The sequence below is a fragment of the Corvus cornix genome, chromosome 2 (assembly GCF_000738735.6).
Source record: "Corvus cornix cornix isolate S_Up_H32 chromosome 2, ASM73873v5, whole genome shotgun sequence".
Taxonomy (NCBI): Eukaryota; Metazoa; Chordata; class Aves; order Passeriformes; family Corvidae; genus Corvus; species Corvus cornix.
In genome coordinates this window covers 120,428,839-120,448,853 of record NC_046333.1, presented here as the reverse complement: position 1 = coordinate 120,448,853, position 20,015 = coordinate 120,428,839, and the positions used below count along the sequence as shown (strand labels likewise).

At 40.5% G+C, this 20,015-nt stretch overlaps 1 protein-coding gene across 15 annotated transcripts in view; it reads right to left on the bottom strand.

Annotated features, from left to right (window-relative positions):
* The window catches only part of SULF1 (sulfatase 1), a 124,762-nt gene that overhangs the window by 37,177 nt on the left and 67,570 nt on the right, over window positions 1-20,015 (bottom strand). For all 15 annotated transcript variants that reach the window (XM_019289181.3, XM_020584064.2, XM_020584061.2 and 12 more), the window contains 2 exons: window positions 8,259-8,410; window positions 6,098-6,267 (listed from right to left, as the gene is read on the bottom strand). In XM_019289181.3, the coding sequence (XP_019144726.2) occupies window positions 6,098-6,267; window positions 8,259-8,410 (322 nt within the window). The remainder of the gene's footprint in view (window positions 1-6,097; window positions 6,268-8,258; window positions 8,411-20,015) is intronic.

The window sequence follows — 20,015 nt, the reverse complement described above, 5'->3', positions numbered from 1 at the left end:
TACAATGAGAACATTTCACCCTGAGATTTTGTAATCAATTACTTACATGAATAAGTTTACAGAGAAATTTACAGTGATAATCAAATGATCTATAGACTATGGAAGGAATAAATATTTATAAGCATTACTGCATTTTTAAAGAAAGATTCTCCACAAAATTTATAATTTATTTGTCTGTAAACATAAGTTCAAATAGATACTTATAGTTATGTTGAGAGAAAAGGAGCAGTATTAGCAGTCATTGTTGTAATCAAAAGGCCTCAGTAACTCTGACAACATATTTACTATATTTATATATTTAAATTTGAACTTCAAAATTAAGAACGCATCTTATTTGGCTTTTAAGGTACCACAATAACTTTAAGTTAGACAAGAAACAATAAAAAAAAAACCAACAACCCAAAAAATGGATGCTTGTACTTGAGGATCTATTAAAATGGAGTCTCCAAACAAATAATTAAGAAATGACTAGCTTCGACTAGTAACTGAACTGAATAGTGATAATGAAATAAATGGAATATAGCCCTTTTGCAAATCACTGTTACTAAAAGATATTTTGCAGTTTAAGAAGGGATTGCGAGAGTTCAGCATGTTTTAAGAGCTTCAAGAATTTAGTACAACTTTAACATTTGCTTTCTAAAAAATTGATCTAAATATATACATGTCTCTAACAGATGGGATAATGTGGAAAGAAAAAAGTATGTTTCCAAACATTTGTTCAATTTCTCATAGTTAAAATCTGTGTTTGCTCCTATTTACAATCTCCTAATTCCCTCCTGTTTCTACTCAACAAAAGAAATTATGTTCACAAAAATACTGTCTAAAAATGTTGGGCTTGAATAATTCCATAGAGTTCTCAGGGGGTTTATCCCAAAAGTGTTTGGCTAATCTTCTGTTTGGATTGGGATTCCTCCAGTTAGTGAAAATAATACAGTACTTAGATGGCCCAAGAACATTTTTGTTTCATAAAAATAAAAGTCAACAACATTTTAAAATAATACCTCTGGTAAAACTGATTGAAAAAAATGAATAGTTTCTGGACAGAATTAGCACCTCTATTATTCTTTGAAATATGATTAGCAAACATGGCATAAGTGGTCATGTTTCTTCAAGTGTAAATAAACAAAGGAAGCAAATTCCTTGTTTCCAGGGAAAGTAGACTTCCAGGTTTAGACACTGTTCTTGGAAAGCAGGAAGCCTAGGTTCTGGCCAAAATTAGAAGTCAAAAAAACCCCCACAACCAGTGGCCATGATCAGTATTAAAGTGAAGTTGAATTTCACCATTCTGGGTCTGCTTTTGCTGCCTTTTAAAAGGGGAATCTTTTAAACCCAGTGATATTTATTGATCTAGGTATGTGGGGTATGAAAGTTTCCAAACTTACATTCCAAAGTGTAACGCAACCACTATATTTCAGAACAAAGAAGTAAAACAGTTGTTGCCTGTTAAATGTAACACCTTTTTCATTTAGGAAACATAATTTGATGCTTCTGCAGAAGTTAATTGTGCAACTAGAACATTACATTTCTATTTCACACCATTTCTTCTTGTCTTGTTTAAAATCACACCCACAGTGACGAGTGTTACGATTTTGATAATTTATCTCTAAGTCAGGGGTCCAAGTAGGCCTCAGGCCAGCAGTGACACTACACACCGACATGTCAAGATTTATTGCTGATGCAAATGTGTGAGCCCACTCTAATGGTCCCGTGTCCACATTACAAGAAATACCATTGTTACTGACAGATGTTTGAGACTCGGCCTCAGTGACTCCAGTTGCAGCCACCCCACACCCTAAACTCACACTAAAGACTACTCTGGGGATCCAGAGCTGCAACAGCATTTCTTTTGACACTTCCCTACTGCAGACATGCTGACCTACACACCTGGTATATCAGCACCTTTCATATGATCTTTAAACGGAAATATAAAGTTCTGCCTTTCTTATCTGCCACCTTTTCTTAGCTTATGAAGGTTTCTGATCTATTCCAAGACATCATTTCTATCTGCTCCTCCTAATGTTCCTAGCTTGGCAATAGGATTGCTTCCAGGTAGTCATAAAATCTGGCTGTCAGTTCTCCTGCCAGCCCAAGGATTTTAACTCAGCACAGCCAGTAGTGGTTCAGATTTTCATTTTTTACATTCTTCAGTAAACCTGTCTCCTGCAGATTTTTGCTTCTAATGTTTGTTTACTTCACAGCTTATAAACAGCTTAAGTCTGATTCACAGTTCCCCTAAGACTGGTTCACACTGGAAGGTAGAGGGAAGTTAAAGTGCCAGAGGCCCTGAAAATAACAGATAATTTAGGCTTTCATTAGAGCATCCTTTGAATCAGAGCTTTCCTGCTCAGCTGTCTGATGAAACAAGATTGTCCTGTAACATAACTTCATACTTAACAACAGCATTTCCAAAGGCCTAACAACCCTGCTCCTTGACAGATGATGTTCATTACCACAGCAAAAATCTCAGTATTGCTTTCATCTAGTAAGTCTTCTACAGCCCCATTTTCTTTCACAGAAATAATGTCTGGGGATAGTTAGAGTACATGCATTAGTGTGATTTATTTTCAGAAAATATATCACTCATTATGGTGATAGCAGCCAGAATAAACCTTCAGAAATATTTGTAGATGTCAGAAATAGGACATATTTTATGGAGAGGAGAAGTGGGAGAGTGGAGGGAGAATGGATGCTTAAAAACAATAGTCTGCTGTTTCCAGTGTGATATAGTTTGTGTTTAATTTTAAACTGGAATTAATAAGAATTAACAGGAATCACTTAATAAGTAAACAGTGTACACATCATTACTGTTCATGTCTTTGTAAGACTTTCCATGCGACTGAGCCTGTTTGTGCTGAGGAGGACTGTAACATAATGATGGTAATTCTTCACTTTCTTTTTGTCTTTGACGTACTTTTCATAAATCTTATGGACTTTGCTGCTGCATTCATTTGATTTTATTCTTGCCATGCTGATAAGTGAGGAAATGAGACCAATAGACGCCCACACTTGAGGGCAGAGCTCTCCCTGAACTGGAGTATTTCCTGCCATAGCCACTCCCGTCTTTATATGTGCCAGTGGAAAACTTCTTCTAAACAAACTTTTGAGTTGTTTTTTTGATGTTGTTTTGTTTTGTTTTAATATATAGTGGCAGTATTTCCATCTTTAGCAGGCACTTTACCAGCAAAGAGACATCACATAATTTAAGGGTCTGCTTCAGCTACTGTTCTTTTAAGCAAAACTTCTCACATGTGGTTGACAGGCTATCTTAATCCTTGGTTTGTAGGTATAACCTTCCATCTCAGTTTGTTAAGCCAGCAAGCAGCTTTTGACCTGGTTTCCCTTCTTTGTTGGAGGTAGGCGTTACAGTAACATGATACAGCAACTACATTTTTAAAAACAAAATCCAAGGTCAGATGGCTGTCACCCAAGGTCAGAACGAAAGAGATTCAAATGGTGCTTGACCACCAAGGAAGAAAACCTAAGGGTTAAATGTTCAAATTACACAAACCTTGGCAGGAGGGATTTTATTGTTCTTGTGCTGTTTTCATAGGGAGCACTGAATATTTCTGTGAGAACTGAACTTCTCATATCTTTTAGAGCACATTGCTCGTATTTTTGATAGAGAAATCAGTAGGAATCTTCAGCCACCAAAACCCAAGTTAGCAGTTTATCTTCAATTTGTCTCATTTCTCAGTCTGCAGACTGAACTTTAACACATGCAGTTCAAGAAGAAACAAGACAAGCCAGCAAGGATCTCTTGAGGTCATTGGAGAAAAAACTCTTTGCAAGAAGGTTGCCAAGAAATAAACAACACCAGAAGGCAAGAAGAAGCACAGCTGAGTGCTCTCACAAGCAGCCTACCAGAGCAAGGTATTTAGACCCCAGGAGTCCACACAAATAAAAATTAATTTTAGCTAAGATTTTGCTTAATCTTTGCAGGTAACATATAACCTGTATAAGGTGCAGAGGCAGTTAAAAATTTTGAGACTAACTAAAGCTGTTTGTTCTACTAGCACAAGTTAGAAAACAAGCAGGCTGAAAACACCAAGCAGTAGAAAGTGTCAAGAGCATGATAAACCAAAGCAAGTTCCTACAAGCACTTGTCAGAAGACAGGGAGCAAGGAGCCTAAAATGAGTTGCTTTGGCCTGGGGAGAGGTAGGGTGAGATACAATGATTCAGTGCTTTTCTTCCAGACACTGTCCCCACAGCTAAGCGGAAACAGTTTGAATCCTGCCCTCCTGTATGATGGATAGTCCCCCAGGAGACAGGATGGCTTGCCTGAGGCCAGGCAGTCTGTGCTACTAAATGGGAAGCAATCTGTTGAATGGGGTGAGAACAAATAGATATAACACTCTTGCTATGAAAAGTGGCAATTGAAAGGAGGCATGGGAGAAATCCACTCAATTTGATATAGTGACTATTCATTACTCTTCACAGAATGGGAAGTAGGGGACACAGGTGGCATAACCAAGATTCAGGTCTAGAAGGAAACAAAAAGCAGCCCTTTGTCCCCTGTGAAGAGAGTGACACCGTGGAACTTGTTGCCACAAGATGGTGAGGCTGCCACCAGAGTTCCAAAAGAGATCAAATCAGTGCAAAGAGAATGGGGCACACTGACCTGGATGCTTCACCTAAACTGGTGATTTGCAGAAGGTAGAAAAACACAGGGAAAAAGTTTGTGGTTTTACTTTCCCCTCGCCCCACCATCATTCCCTGCTACTTTCTGCTGGAGCACATAATTCAGGATACTGACTGAGGAAGTTCTTCCATACAACCCAATAATAACAGGTGTGTCTACCTTATTTACCAACTAAAATCTTCATTAGCTCCCTATACAGGCAGAAATTACTCTGAATATATAAATAACTACGAAACATTGCTGACTGGTTTGCATTACTTGCAGTCTAGTCCCAGGAATGTGGGATCATGGAGAATGTAAGATTATAAGGTCAGGGAAACTGGCATATCTAGAAAGTAGCAGCCAGTAAGAGGATAAAAAGATGCAAAACAACAGAAACGTTACCATGTGCCATGAACAGCAAATCTCTTTCTGGCTCCAACTAGTGATCAGTTTATGCATGCTGTTTATGCAGTAACTACCACTCCTTGAAATATTAAAGTATCTGATGTAAGTAGAAAAACCTTCCTTGTGTGTGAACTATTGCAGCATGTCCAAAATACGACTTTTAGACCAAGAAGCTTTCCCATTGTCTAATGAAATTGATTTCTCCTCATTTTGAGAGGACAAATAAATGTACAATCCAGCTGAAATATTTAATTAAGGTGTTTTTTGTGATTGGTGGGGTTTGGTTTGGGTTGTTTATTTTTTTTTTCTTTTTGAAGGTGTGCAAAGACATTGTTTTAGAACAAATGGAGAGACCGGTCTACAAACCCATGGTAGGCACAAGTGCAGCGGAAATCTTCCATTGCCTCTCACTATAAGGAAAAGGACCCAGAATATTCAAGCTATGAAGCAATATGTGGAATCCACAGATGTGGACAATCCACAGATTTTTACCTGAAGTTGCTTTTGGTTCTAGAAACAAAATGAAGAGTTGGGGTTTTTTTGTTATATTTTATTCACCAGAAAAGATTAAGCATGTTATTTAAAAATGCAGTCTGATAGGCTATTTTGGGAATCTGCCAGTATCTAGTCTCTAAACAAATCTGGTACACTCAAAAGCTTCAAAAGGGTGTTTTTACTCTCAATGCATTCAGTTAGTTAGAGCCCAGGAAGTGCATATCTTAGAGAGAAACGAAGGAAGTAATATCTTTCCAACAGATCCTGACCTGTGTCTACATATTTTCAGGGTATTGTAAGAAGCTGCCCTTACAAAGCCAAATACTGACCTTTTAATCTCCCACAACTTCCCAGGAGGAAAAGGGCTTCTCTCTGCTTTAATAATGGTCAGAGCTGTCACTCTCCCCCGCGAAAGGAGCAAGCACAGCAAAAGAAACATGCAAACATTCTCTGCTTACATGAGTGTCTCATATTTGAATTCCCTGTTCCTGCAATGTCTCCATAAACAAACCCCACAAACCCCTCACAGCAGCAGACACAAGGAGCGGGTCTGGCAGTGTGTGGTTTTGACTTACATATGCTGGGAAGCGTTGGGGTAGAGCTCTGAGAACTGCGGTGCAGAATCCTCGGGGCCATGGGGTGCAGCATGGCTGATGACCATCATTATGGGCCTATGGGGATATATCCTCTTAGACATTCTGAAGTAATTAATGCTCTCATTAGTGATTAGGTCTGTGAAGTAGTCCTGGAACATACGATTAACAAAAAGCAAAAGTTACAAAGTGCATGATTAATTAGATCACATACTATCATGTTATTACGTTATTTTTCAAGTCCTCATTAAAGCTCAGATCAGGAAGTAAAAACATACCATCAAAGAGATGTATGATTTAAGGGAGCATAGAGGAGACTGAGCAGTAATTACTTTCTTAAGCAGGCAATGCCACATAAATGAGACAGTATTTTGCAAATCAGATACAACAGAAAGTTTTAAGTAAATTTGATTACCAGATTTGGTAAGATAATGCTAAGTAACATTTAAAATGACAGACTGTACTGACAAAGATGTGTTTCTTAAATTTCATTCATAAAACATTTCACAAGGTAATGGCTCCCAAATAACATTGAATCTTAATCTGGTTTTATGTTTACATAAACCTTTGTTGCACACTCTTTGTTCAGACTGTACTTTTGCATATGTACAAAGTGGAAGACAGCTACAACAGGCAACAGATTGCAAAAAATCTTAATCAAAGAAATTGCAAATGAGAATGCAGGGAGCAGTTGAATTCCTGTGGGCTCTGTTCATTTAATTGTGCAAATTTAAGCAGTGCAGCTGCTGAGATTAAGGTTGTGACTCGCTAATAAACTGGCTTAACCCACAGCTAAGGTGGCAAATGGAAGCCTACAAGGAAAGGGAGGAAATGGAACTAAGAAAAAAAGATGAAAACTTAAATTAAACCACCTGCCACCTTGGAGTATTCACTGTTGGCCTGGAGGTCTAGCTCGAGCTTCATTGAGAAAGTGCTGAGACAATGTTTGTAATTTCAAGCACTTCCAGGCATGACTAATCTTATGTTGTGGATTCGAGGCCCTGAACAGCTGCAAAAGCAGAGCCTGAGGGACAAGGTCTGTGTCGCATGTCAGTGCTAGGACAAGCCAACCAGCTGTGACCTCCTCGCTCACCCGCTCCCTGTCCCCCTGCCCCTTCCCCTTTCCTGCAGCCCCCTTGGAGCACACACGGCAGCCCTGGCTGCTACAAACCCTGCAAACTTATGGATGAGACAGTGAGTGATCCTTTAGTTTCCAAAATGGATAATGAGTGCAAGGCACCAGGGTTGTGATAATTTCTGGGTTTGTGGCCTGTTTAAGTGAAATGCCTGTATGACTGCTCTCCCAAAGCATCTATTCCTCTCATGTTTTGCTATTCTAGCTACATACACAGGGTGTGTAAGGAATGTATGACTAACCAATATTCTATATTTTCTGGTTTTTTCTCTATAAATATATAATCAGTGTAATGCAATTTCTGTGGATGGGAAAATCAGAAACAGGCATCACTAGCTTTCAACAAAAACTCATTACATGGGTCAGAAAGCACAGCTGCAACATCTGTATCATCTTCCTTGAGCTACAATCTGAGGAAATTCCAGATTGCTTTCTGCAGTCTGCGATCTGTGCTCCTAAGCCTTTCCAAGAAACTTCATGGCAGTGGGCAGGTCACCTTGGCATACTTTCCACACTTTGTCAAGAGCACAAACAATCTCTGAACCTTTCCAATGGCTGTGTTCTTGCCCTTATCTATTCTCATAGTCATATCCGGAGTCTGACACCACAGGCGTACAGCCTTTCTTTGGTGTGCACTCTATAATGGAAAACAACATTAACCAAGGTTCTTCTGTGGGTAGTAACTGACAACACTCAGAAAACTTTAAAGTTCAGTAGAGCAGGGGGCACAGTTCTTTTGGGGAAAGGCTTTTATTTACTGTTTGCTTCTGCCACCAAAACATGACTTTCTATCAGGGAGAGGGAGGGAAGAATCACCAGACTCCACTGAAGAGCCCTGGCAACTTTCTTCTGTTGAGTGATTAATATTCTCACATGGAAATTCATCTGCAATGCCCTGGAGAGAAAATGACATCTCAATTTCATGGTTGTAGTTGGTTAATTAATTAATTATCTGAAAGTTATTTTTATATGGATTAATCATGTGGCATTTATGCGTCTGGAAAATACCTTTGCATAATCAAATCCATGCTTCTCTTTGTTACCATTGCGAGAAATGGTGTAATTATAGAAGCGAGAGTTCTTCACTAATCCAACCCACTCTCTCCACCCAGGAGGGATGTAGCTGCCATTGTATTCATTGAGGTATTTCCCAAAAAAAGCTGTGAAGTAAATAAAAAAAAGAACACACATGCATGAGGCTTTGCAATCCAAGTCTTTTAGTGTTTGAGTCAAAAGAATGTATGAATGAAACAAGAATGTGTTAGAATGAGTCAGAGCTGCTTTACCAAAAATCTTCCTTTTATAGCTTAGAGGGTTTTGAAATTAAAATAAGTTATTTCCAGAGTTTTATGGGAGTTGAAAGCCTTTGTGACTCTATGTTTTTTTCTTAATCTTTTGGAATCTAGTGTTCATGTGAAATATTTTCAGGGTTATTTTTTAGAAAGAGTATGTTCCTCTTGGTTTCCACTTGAATATGAAATAAAAGCTCAATGCCCAGAGGAAACATCTGAGAAACACCTAGTGGTTTTAAGCAAGTCCTGTGATGTTTTGGAGCTTGGCTTCTGACTTTTGAAAGTTCAGGCTTGCTATCCTGCCTACATTTGCTGGTTTGATAAAAGGTCTGAGAAGTACAGATCTCCATCCCATTAGGACATATTCAGGTAGAGCAAGAAGGAATCCCCACCCTGCTTGGCTGCCACATCTTCTCTAAGGCAAAACTTGCCAAAAAGAGACAAAGGGTTGGAGGTCCATCTCCTCTACCTGGCCTGCCAAACTTCATGCATGTTTTTCCATTAGCTCAAGGTGACAAGTAAGAACCCACTCAGACTGAAAATTTCAGCCTTTACCAAAGGTTTATAGGTGCTCCTGCCAATTCCTCTGGAAGGAAGTAGGAAGAAAAGCAGTCTCACAATGCAGCAGGCTCCCAGCTATCTGGGAGTTGTGGATTGCCTATGGCAAAGATACACAGACACCAGAAGCCAGCCAGCTGGCCTTGGAAAGGAGCATTAATGCTGGCATGGCACCCTGGCAAATGCAGCCACATTGCTTCTAGGGAGGGAGGGGTGTGGGAGATCTTTAGCTGCTTGTATATGGTCTGTGACCTGGATAGAATAGTCAGTTTGGATGGCTCTATCCTGCTCTTCCACTGCCTGGGAAGCAGTGACAAAACACTTGATTAGGTCTGCAATGTGGGTTTTTTGGGATTTATTACATCCAGTTAAGTCCCAGCAAGTTAATGGGGAGTCTCAGTATCTTCACTGTTTTCCTTTTTAGTTTTCTTCAGATTCACAAGACCCTGGATGGTCACCTGTGCCAGTAGTTCTGCTGCCTGTGTCCCCAGCAGTCTACACACAGGTACCCCTGGTGCTCACAAAATCAGACACCACTGAAGAGGAGAGAATGACAGAAACCTCTCCCTTTCCAGGGACAGAGCTCTTCTGGGTGATAGCTGTCCCCCTCCCTGCCCCCCTCACAGTGCCCAGCCCCTGCCCTAGCTGCCAGCCTCAACCCAGCAGTCAGGCCTGTCTGCAAAAAGCTGCTGTCCAGAGATGCTGTCCCTCAGTTGGGCAGTGGGACATACCTTGGATCCCTGTACTTGTTTCCTACTAGGAAATGAAGTCACATTGGAAAACCTCACATCCAACCTAGACACATTCAATCTAACCAAAAAAGCACATTTGTGGAAGGGCTCAAATAATTCAGATCTGATTGATGTGGGCATGGTGAACTTCTTGGGAAAACTGGTAGAAAAATCAAAGTGTTCATAATTAAGACTTGTCTGAGGCAACATAAATATGATGCAATTCAGTCAGGGAGCTGCCAAATGTCACTAACCAGAGATTACAGTCATATATAGTGTTACTTTCCTATACCACATGGAATGTGACATATAAACAAGTCCTACAGACACTAGACCAGGCTTCCAGCTCTTCTTCCCACAGCCACCAAGAAAGCAATCCAACCTGTCTCCTTTTTTATCCTCAGGCCTACCAGAAATCAAGAACTGTGAGGTGAAGAGGGTGATAGTGGGCAGGGAATACATGGCCAGCACTGTTGTCTCCCGGAATGGAAACCATAGCTCTCATCTAAGGCAGCCAAACTGGTTTAAACTCTCAGTTAGATGTCATGGGAAAGTGTATGGGTAAAGGCTGAAATACTGTGAGAAGGGAAGCCAGGGAAAGAGGAGAAGGGGAAGAGAAGTCAGAGAGAGACAACAGTGAAGAAAACTATGGGAGAGTGATGTAACTGAGAGAGAAGAAGCATTGTTGAGCCAAGCAAAACCAAGGATGGTCTGTGGTTACAGGGGAAATATGAGGTCAGCCCCTCTGAGTGTCATCCCAGGTCTAACAGCAGCTGCCTGATTTTGGGGAACCTCTGCATGCTGTGCTGATCACTAAAGGGCTCTACTGACAACCTGCCTCTCACAAACATCAGCGGCTTTCAAACTGAAGTGGAAGTTATAACAATTTATCATATAGGATGGTTTGACTGCCCCATCTATTATTAAGATTGACTCACTCAGAGACTCTGCTATTTACAGTCTTGCCAAACTTCAATCATTAGTGGTGATAGTTTCCATGCCATCTGACTCAGGCTGTATTTTGCTCTATGGAACCTTTTAGCCAAACAGTTCAGTAATTTCCAAGAAAAAGACTATGGAAAAGAAATGGGTTCACCCATTTAAAAATAATAGACAAATTTTTCTCTAAGAAGTTCTAGTGTCTGTAGGTTTTGATGTAGGGCCTTTGTAAATAACAGAGGTAGCTATGCCTCAAAATGACCAAGCTCAGAAAAACTGTAGCACACAGATGATTACTCCAGCTTCTCACTTTAACGTCACAATGGAGTGTTCCTTTACAGACCAGGGAATTTTCGCAGAATTTTTGACATTAAAACAAAAAGCCATCAGCTTCTCTCACTCCTTCTCTACTCTCTCTTTTGATATTCATTACCTGAGAGAAAACCACCAGCATAAAATGAAGAGATGAAATGACCTGGGGCATCAATACGAGAATAGATAACTGAATTTGGAAAAGAAAGGATGGCTTGGAGCTGGGGAGGGCCAAATCATCTTGGAATTTCCTTCCTTTAGATTACTTAGTTTTCTAACTTTAATAATGCATTGTTAGATACCTTTTGGCCCCCTGAACCCCCTATTTCAGTGCACGTTATGAGACTTCAGACTGACAGCCTGAACCATTCACCTTTGCATTGGCAATGATTTAGTATTTTATCATAAAAATAATCTCAGTGCTGTTAAGTTTTAAGCAGCTCCCTGAGTGACAGCTTGCAGAAATAGATGCTTACCCTTGTTGCTGTGTAAGGCAGTTCCCATGTCAAACGTGTAGCAAAGCCCTGAATACTATTAGAAGAAACAGTGGCTGTGATAATGGATCATATTTGCCAAAATACTTTAACCAAAAATGGTTTGTTGGTCAAAAGCCCAAGAGGATATGAGTAAATAGACGGATGAAGGGAAAAGCCAGGCTTTTACTGAAATACAAGCGTTCAAGTCCCTGCACCGTGTGGTTTTTTGAGTACTACTGAGAATAGGATAGGGCAAGTGAGTCAGAACTGGGGCCCAGCACCAGCAGTTAATGTCTGGCTCTTCAGGCTCTTGAGTGAAGACAAGTGCCAGAGTAAAAGGAAAGCACAGGAGTGTCCATGGGACCAAATAACAACCAGCAAGTAATCACAATGGGTGTCCCATTTGTTTTTTGTTTAACCAGAGGACTGTTAACAAAAAAGCACTATGGAATATGTCACAGAATTGCCCAGGAACTGACACTGTGATGTGCAGATGTCTTTGCTGGGTCTTCACATGCTTGGCTTGTAGAGTCAACCCCCGTCTTTAACTTAGCTGTCGCCCAGCACTTTCTGAATTGCCCAAGTCTGAGAACCGACTGGGAAGCCTCATCTTTAGAAGCCGCTTGTACTCAGCAGTTGGAGGGTTTAGGAAGCCATTTCTGCTTGTAATTAGTAAAATGGAGATTATGACTCAAGGGGTAAAAGCCTCATTAAAATAAGGCCATTTCAAGGGACATCTTTTCATTATTATGTGTAATGGCCCCCATAGGGATAACAGGAAAGATAAATGCTTACTTTTGCATTTTAATAAGACAATTTTTATCTGCATTCTGGCAGTTTTGCTAACTGTTCCCAGGACACATTGTTATTTTTTAATCACATGAAGTATAGTTTAGTATATCAGAATAATGGTATTCTGTATTAGCATGTTCAATTATGTTTATGCAAACAACAACACGTGGCATGGTGAACAGTTATACAGACATCTATGTGTCTCTGGAGAGGCTGCAGAATATACATGCCTGGTACCTGACATGAACAGATGCCTTAAGACAGGGTTTTGTTTTCCCATTTACAATGAGCTAATGATTTCTGTACTGGACTGAGAGGTCCAGGGGGTTGCAATGGGTGCAAGACAAATATCATTTGATCCAGGGGATCTCTAATACTTAACAGCTGAGTGTGATTCAAATTCTCATAATTCCCAAGACTTCTTTTCCCTGCATGTTTTACAAGCAATTATGACATGTTTACAGTATTACACAATAGAGTTAGTCCTCTAACTCCTGTCAGCATTAGTGGATTAGTGTACAGGTGAACTGGGCTACATCTACCAGTGAGACATCTCTGCACTTCCACAGATCAAAGGACGTATATTATGTTCTACACCCTTATTATTTGTTGAGGCTTATGGGAACATTTCCGAGTTAAAACAAACGCAAACTTTTAAAAAGTCAAGCTGCAGAAAGGTTTAGTCACCATGACCCAGACAAGAGCTTTAAGTAGACAGCCCACTTCCTTTAACAAAGTCAGGAAACCATTTACAGGAGTTGCAAAGCACTGTTTATATGACATTTCAGGACTCAAACACAGTGATTCTATGCTTCTGTGGACAGAACCCAACATAACTTGAGCTTCTGAATCATTCCAGTCAATTCCTCCTTGCTTTCTTCCCATTACGCAAGCCATAGATTCAAACCCGAGAAGTTTGATTTTTCCCTTCTGTTGAAAAATTGCAGAGGATTAGTGTATCACGGCATTGCAGTGTAGAAAGCCAGCTCAGTATGCCAGCACGCCTAGGAAATGAAATAAGCATTGTCCCAAAAAATATGATGAGGAAACTGAGGCACCAGGAGGTTAACCTTGAGCTAGACCTAAGTCACGCAGGAAGCCTGTGACATTGCCAAGAATATAATTCAGATTTCACAGCTCCCAGTCTTGTAACTTAAACACAGTAGAAAACCTCAGGTTTTCTACATTTCCCCAGCTTTGTGGGTCTTTCCCAGTCGCTGCCAGGTTTACCATTGCAACCAAAAAGATCATTAAAGATTTTATAACTCAGCAGTTGCAAAAGGCATTAGCCTATAACTTGATATAGCAATTGTTAGCCTGGGTGATGTCTTTAACAAAGCCTGTATTATGGGCCAAGCTGGTAGCACTTTCCAATATTGATGTTGTCTGACACTTCTCATTATAAGATCCTGTTTTCAGCTGCTTATAACTCTCTTATACTTGGATTTAAATTTTCCACACTGGATGTCTGCCTCAGGCTGAATTTTTGAAACTTTTTAGCCCAAACAGTAGCCATCTTTGAGAACCACAGTAATGGAAAAGGAATTATGCTTAACATCTGAAAAAAATTATGTGAGATTTCATTTGATAGCACTTCCATGCTCTGCACTGAGAGCAGGAACTCTGTCAAAGGCATGATGGACTTCCTGTCAAGGAGGCATCTATTAGAATCCTTTGAAAAAACCGTGCAATTTTCATGTGCTAGAGATCTGGACACCTCAGGACATTTATTCCCTGTCCACCTGTGAGTGGTGTCAGTAGGTGGGAGAAAGTTGATTGAAATGCAGAGGGCAGGAGGTGACCCGATAAGGACAAGCAGTCTGGGGAACAGCAGGAAATCCAGCAAAGAAGCTAAGGGCGGGGGGAAGAAGCAGTGGGGGCTTGGGGGCCCAGGACTGGCAATGTCAACCAAGAAACGGGACAATGAGTGCAGAAAGGAGAAAGAAGCTGATTGACAAGGGGGGTGGGAGAAGCAGATCTGCTGATCAGGCTGGAAAAAGAGATCGTTAATGGTAAGCAGTGGGAACAGGACATGTCTGTCAAGAACTGACTGGACCTGAGAGAGGAGGGAGGGCGAGAGGGAGAAAGGGAATGACTTGAGGACAGACAAGCAGGGGAACAAGGCTTAGAGCACAGGCCAAAGTGAGGTCTTGCAGGGCCAGAAAACTGGGATGAGAAAACTGAGGAGTGGACAGTGCACTGCCTAATGGGGTAGGAGTAAGGGAGTCAGAAGTGCTTTTGGTCAGAGTGGAGGACCCAACAATGTCTGAAAGGACTCCTGAATCTCACTGGTACTTGCCTTTCATAAGACATCTGAAAACCTATAGCAGTGTGCCCAGCCCCATGCATGTGATAAAACCCCACTTTGCTTGGTTTCTCAGCGAGCAGTGGAGTGTGCCGATGGGATATGAGACCCCCCCAGCCTTGCTGATCTGGAAGCCAGCACTGTCTTTGGATAGAACTGGTCTATCTTTTCAAACTGAGGAAATTTCACCCTCCATAAAGTGGTATGTTGTTATATAGTTATAGACTATAATTTAGCCATGTGAACAAGAGATGAAACGGTTGCATAGACAATGTTCTACCCAGATTTTCCTAAATGAAGCACTTGAATACATAAACTTGCTAAAAGTCTTTTAGTGTATGGTTTTCTGTGTGATATTTAATAGCATAGAATTCTGCTTTAAGCATAAGTAGGCAGATATGCTGTAGTTTTTGATGAGGTCCTGGACAGAAACCAAAATGTTTCACTTCACATGATGCCATAGAACTAGAAAATCCTGCATGTTATCCTTTTGGCCTTTTTCCTCTTCTACATTTTACTTTTTGTGGACTATGTGCATACATTCAGCATATTTCACTTTCATTTATACATTTTTTTCATTGTCAGAAAGTTCAAATTATTCTGAAAAGTGAGACTTTTAAAAATTATTTAAAATATTTACAGATTAAATTATGTTTGATGCTTCCCAGAATATTTCACACCAATTAAGAAAGAATCTGAAAACTCAGAGTTCTCTCTCTCTATTTTCACTTTAGAAATAATCTGAAAACCAGGACTCATTCTCTGCTCACTCATTCCCAGCCCTGTATCATATTGTGCCACTCTCTCTGCTTTGAAAGGGTGCATGAGACAGGATACAAATTAGGTCACTGAAATGATGCAGATTAAAAATAGCATGTGCTGGCAGTGATTTGTACTGCAACGCTGTGAACAGGAAACACACTGGCTTTGCCTCTAGAGGAAACTGATTGTCTGCCCACACCTTCAGGAGACATAGCTTTTGCTCGCTTTATGAAAGATTAACATGTCCCTGTGTGTCAGAGGGGAATGGTGCACAGTTTAAATACTCCTTAGCTTTCAGCTTCCTGTCATCTCAGTGTTTTATGAGTTCTTTGTTCACTACACTAAGAAATGTACCCATAAGTGACAGATGTCAATGGACACACTGACGTGTGCTGTTGAACACATTACCCAGTTGTCAACCAAGTGACCATTTCTGTTCATCACTGCACAGAAGTCTGTGACTAATGTCAAAACACACCAGATAGGGGCATCTTGGTGTCACTTCTTGAGCCTGGAGTTTCACAAATGAAGCCATTTAGGAATTAACATTTGAGCTGATTAACTTTGCTATGTTACCATTTTTGTCCCACAAATGACATCAGAACACTCGCATGCATGAATCTTGAATGTTATTCTAGTCAGTTGATACATCTGAGCAAGAAATAAAATACTGGGAAATCATCTTCCCAAAGACAGTTCTAAAAAGTGCAAGCAAACAATTGCCTGATCTGGTGATCCCTGCTCTTTCGGGTGGGATTCCATGAAGGGAGAGACTGGTCCTGTGTTTGGCATTGTGCTGTGAGGCTGTGAGCAGCTGCTGAGCCAAGGAAGAGTCCAGCTCTCACGCTCTCACCTGCACAGTTACACTGGCTGTGTGAGGCTAAGAGGAGTGAGGATTAGAGAGTAGCAGTTCTACAAAGTAACATTAAGCAGAGAGGGTTTAGAATATGTAGGTGTGTTAAGTCAGGGCAAGAATTTTAAGCTTGTACTTGTTTTCATATTTGCAAAGGGATGAAACTTCAGCTGGCAAAAACGTAAAACCCTGCAGAAGGCAAAGTATGATCCATTATTTAAAAAGAAAATGTTTATCTTTTCTATATCTTCTGGATGTTGGCTGCTCTCATGTGATGGCTTTCTCTTCTAAAATACCAAGATTATGCTTGGATGCTGCTCAATTATTAAGATGCAGCACAATTTCCCTTTCCTATTAAGGATGCCAAGGTTGCACTTCTGGGGTTTTCTTTTGTCTTTGTGTAGGTGAATGGCAAAGGCAACCAGCAACGGCAAAGGGCACATCTGAGAGGCAAGACTATGTGCTGTAGGACTGGGACAGAGCAGTAGAAGGTAAAGAAATTATGAGACTGAAAGAACAGCAAATGACCTGCCAATACTTTGGAAAGCACCAAACAAAATCTCTAACTCCTGAAGTTAATAAATTTATGAATTAAACTTCTAAATCTAAATAGCTGAAGGAATATCTGGTGATGTTAAAAACTATGAGATCAAAGAAAACTTCTCAAGCTTTTCTCACAATTTCCACAAAATTTGGAAGTAAGAGACCCTTTTTCCTCTCTAGTATGAATGCCTGGATGCTATATAATTAAAACAAATATCATCTCTGAAACTCTCCATAGCTGCTTTGTTTTCTCTTTCTACCTATTTACTGTGTACCTTCCCTGCTATGTCCTATAAATTTTTATTTAATATTACCAATTTTGTGAACAATCAAGAAGCTTTGCAGTTGGTTCATTGCTGCATTAACATACAGCTTGTGAATAAGGGAAACTGTAAACATTGAAACATCCTTAATAGCTTTGGAAAATTATAATTAGAAGGAAAAGTGATTTTGGTTTGGCAGTGTTATTTCTGAATATTTTCTGCCCTGCTACTGCTCAGTATGGTTTCTGAATGTTGCCTGCCCTGCTAGAGTCCAGCACAGTCTCTGCCTATGATTTAGCACTGACATACAATCTTCAAAAAGGGATGTTTCCATGAAATGCAACATCACCCTTAGGTCATATCAGAGTAGAAGAATAAAACAGAAAAAAGAAAGAAGAACCCATTCAGTCCCTTGCCAGGTTTTCCCAGTGGGCTCTAATTATAACCACAGTTTATTAGAGCACGTTTCAGACCTCTCTTTAAAGGGCCTGCTGTGCTTGTGTGGAGTCCTCGTGGCTTCAGCAGAACTCCCCTCATAACAGTCTGCCCACATGTGATCAATTGCAATACAGAGGGTTTAGTTAAGGCTGCTGCAGGTTTAGACAATGGATGCTTCATAGATATTGAAAACAATTTGGAGTGAACAGAAGTGAGGACATCATATAAACACTCTCCCACCCCTTTATTTCCACTGACATATAATAATTTGATCCTATGCAAAAAGGGAGAGTTAAATTCTCATAATTTCAGAGTACCAGGTTGGAGATATTGTACATTGTCTCATCCAGATGGGAGCTCTCTGGTCAAGGGCCTTATCAGGACTGTCACCAAACTGTGACTGGCCTGAGTCATTCACTTCTCTTTCTGTGTTTCAGTTTCCCAATGAGGAGGCTACTGATTTACTGTCGAAACATGTAGAAATTCACAGGGTAAGTATCCATAACATCTGCAACCTCTCTATCCCCAGTTCCCTCATTTTTGCTCCCAATTATTTTTGACTCCCAGGTATTTTTGAGTCACTATAATTTTACTAAACTTTCTAGCTGTGAAGTGTAGATTATTGCTTGGCAAGCAGACTTTGGGTGACTTTTTAATAAGGCAACACTATCCTTGAAAAATGTATTATAAGATCTGCTGTTAATTAAGCTACCACCTCAAAAAATAATTGTGGCTAAATTAGAAGGTAGGATCATCTTACAAGGAGTAAAAAGATCAATCTTTGTAGCCATAGTATTGCAGGATTGAACAATGTACCTCAGTCAGAATTGGAGATTCATGCAGGTATTTTCATTTGTTTCCATTTTCTTTTACTCTTTTCTGCCCTTTGTAAAAACTCACCTATCCTGACAGTTTTAGGACTGATGTTCTCTCTGCCTGCCTTTGAAAAAGCACTTTTTTCCTGTTCCTTTCCTTTTGACCCCTTTTTCCTTTCCATGTAATAGAGTCAAGTCTGCATTTAGTAAGCATCTCCACATGCCTTCATAATAACAAGGCAGTGGAGCAGATATGCTCAAAGTAGTGTTTACCCCCAGAAGGGCAGAGAGGGCTAGTGACAAATCTGTCCAGTTTCTGTGTGAAGCATTTAGTTGTGCAAAGCATAGATGACAAACCAATAAGATACTAATTTTTTAAGAACACTAAAGCCAGGTCCCACATGAAGCACCCATATATGAAGCAGAAAGGATTTCTGACATGTAAGTCATGAGATAAACTTCATTTTAGGTCAAATTCAGCACCTTTTCTAACAGTGATGGTCAATTCCCCCTTCCTTTTCTCCTCCAAAACCTTGATGCTGACCCCTACTCAGGCTTAGCAGTGCTGTACTCAGATGGCAACTTCACTGAGACCAACTTAATAGAGACTGAAGTACTATTCAGCTCATGTCAGAGCCCACACCAGGTCCAAAAAAGTTAAAGATTTGTCTAGTTTTGTTTTTAATACAGGAAGCAGAAGCTCTCCAGAACTAGAGACGCAGAGAGACAGAAGAAAAAAGAGTGAACTGCCAGTGTGGTGAAGAAAGAGGCAGATAAACTTGAGGCATTGGAGGTAGCAGCTTTAAGAGATTTAGGACTAGCAGACAGCATGGAGACATTTGCCAGCTCTATGCTTTGAAAGCAATCCCTTCTTGTGCCTAAACTGCCGATAGAGACAAATTTCTTTGCTGCCAGTTACATTGTAAGGAAGGCAGCTGGCAGGAGATCTGTGCCTCGTTGCTCTGTGAAGGGGAGTCTTTGTAGCTGAACGACACTTCTGGACAAATTGCACTCTGACGACCTCGCACAACTCCGGTACCTTGCGAAGGGGAAGTCAGGCTGGAGCCTAACATGTCTACAGATTCAATCTTAGGGGATAGGTGATACAGAAATGAATTGGGTTTTACATCAAGCTGAAGCACAGACGAGAGGAATAAGAAGAGTTCTTTGTAGACAGGAAAAGGATCTCCTGACTACGGAAAACCACCAGGAATTTACAAGAAAATGATCAAATCTTATTGGTGCACAGAAGAACAATCCTTCTTAAAGGCATGTTTCTATTCCTTTTCAGAAAATGCAAATGAAATATCACCCCATGGCAAAGTTTAAATTATACCATTCACCTTGTTTTGCTCCCACGACAGTCCCTCCACTCCTGTGAGGTCTTTGGCACCAGTTCCCAGCCTGGCCCTGACATCTTCTTCCATAACTGCTAGCAGCTGTCCACAAGCAGGCCGTAATACTGACCATAATCACGTCTGGAACTGCCAGTTCAGACCCACAATGCCACTAAAATGCACCTCTTTCACAGTAGGTGCAACTGCCCAACAGCTTATTTCCCACCTGGGACATCCAAATGTGAAAATATGCTGCTTCACTACCAGTGAGTTTCTTTACCTGGCTGTTACTGCAGATGTGGAGCAGCAGGCAGTACTACCCTCCCTCTCTGTGACATTCAACCTCTGC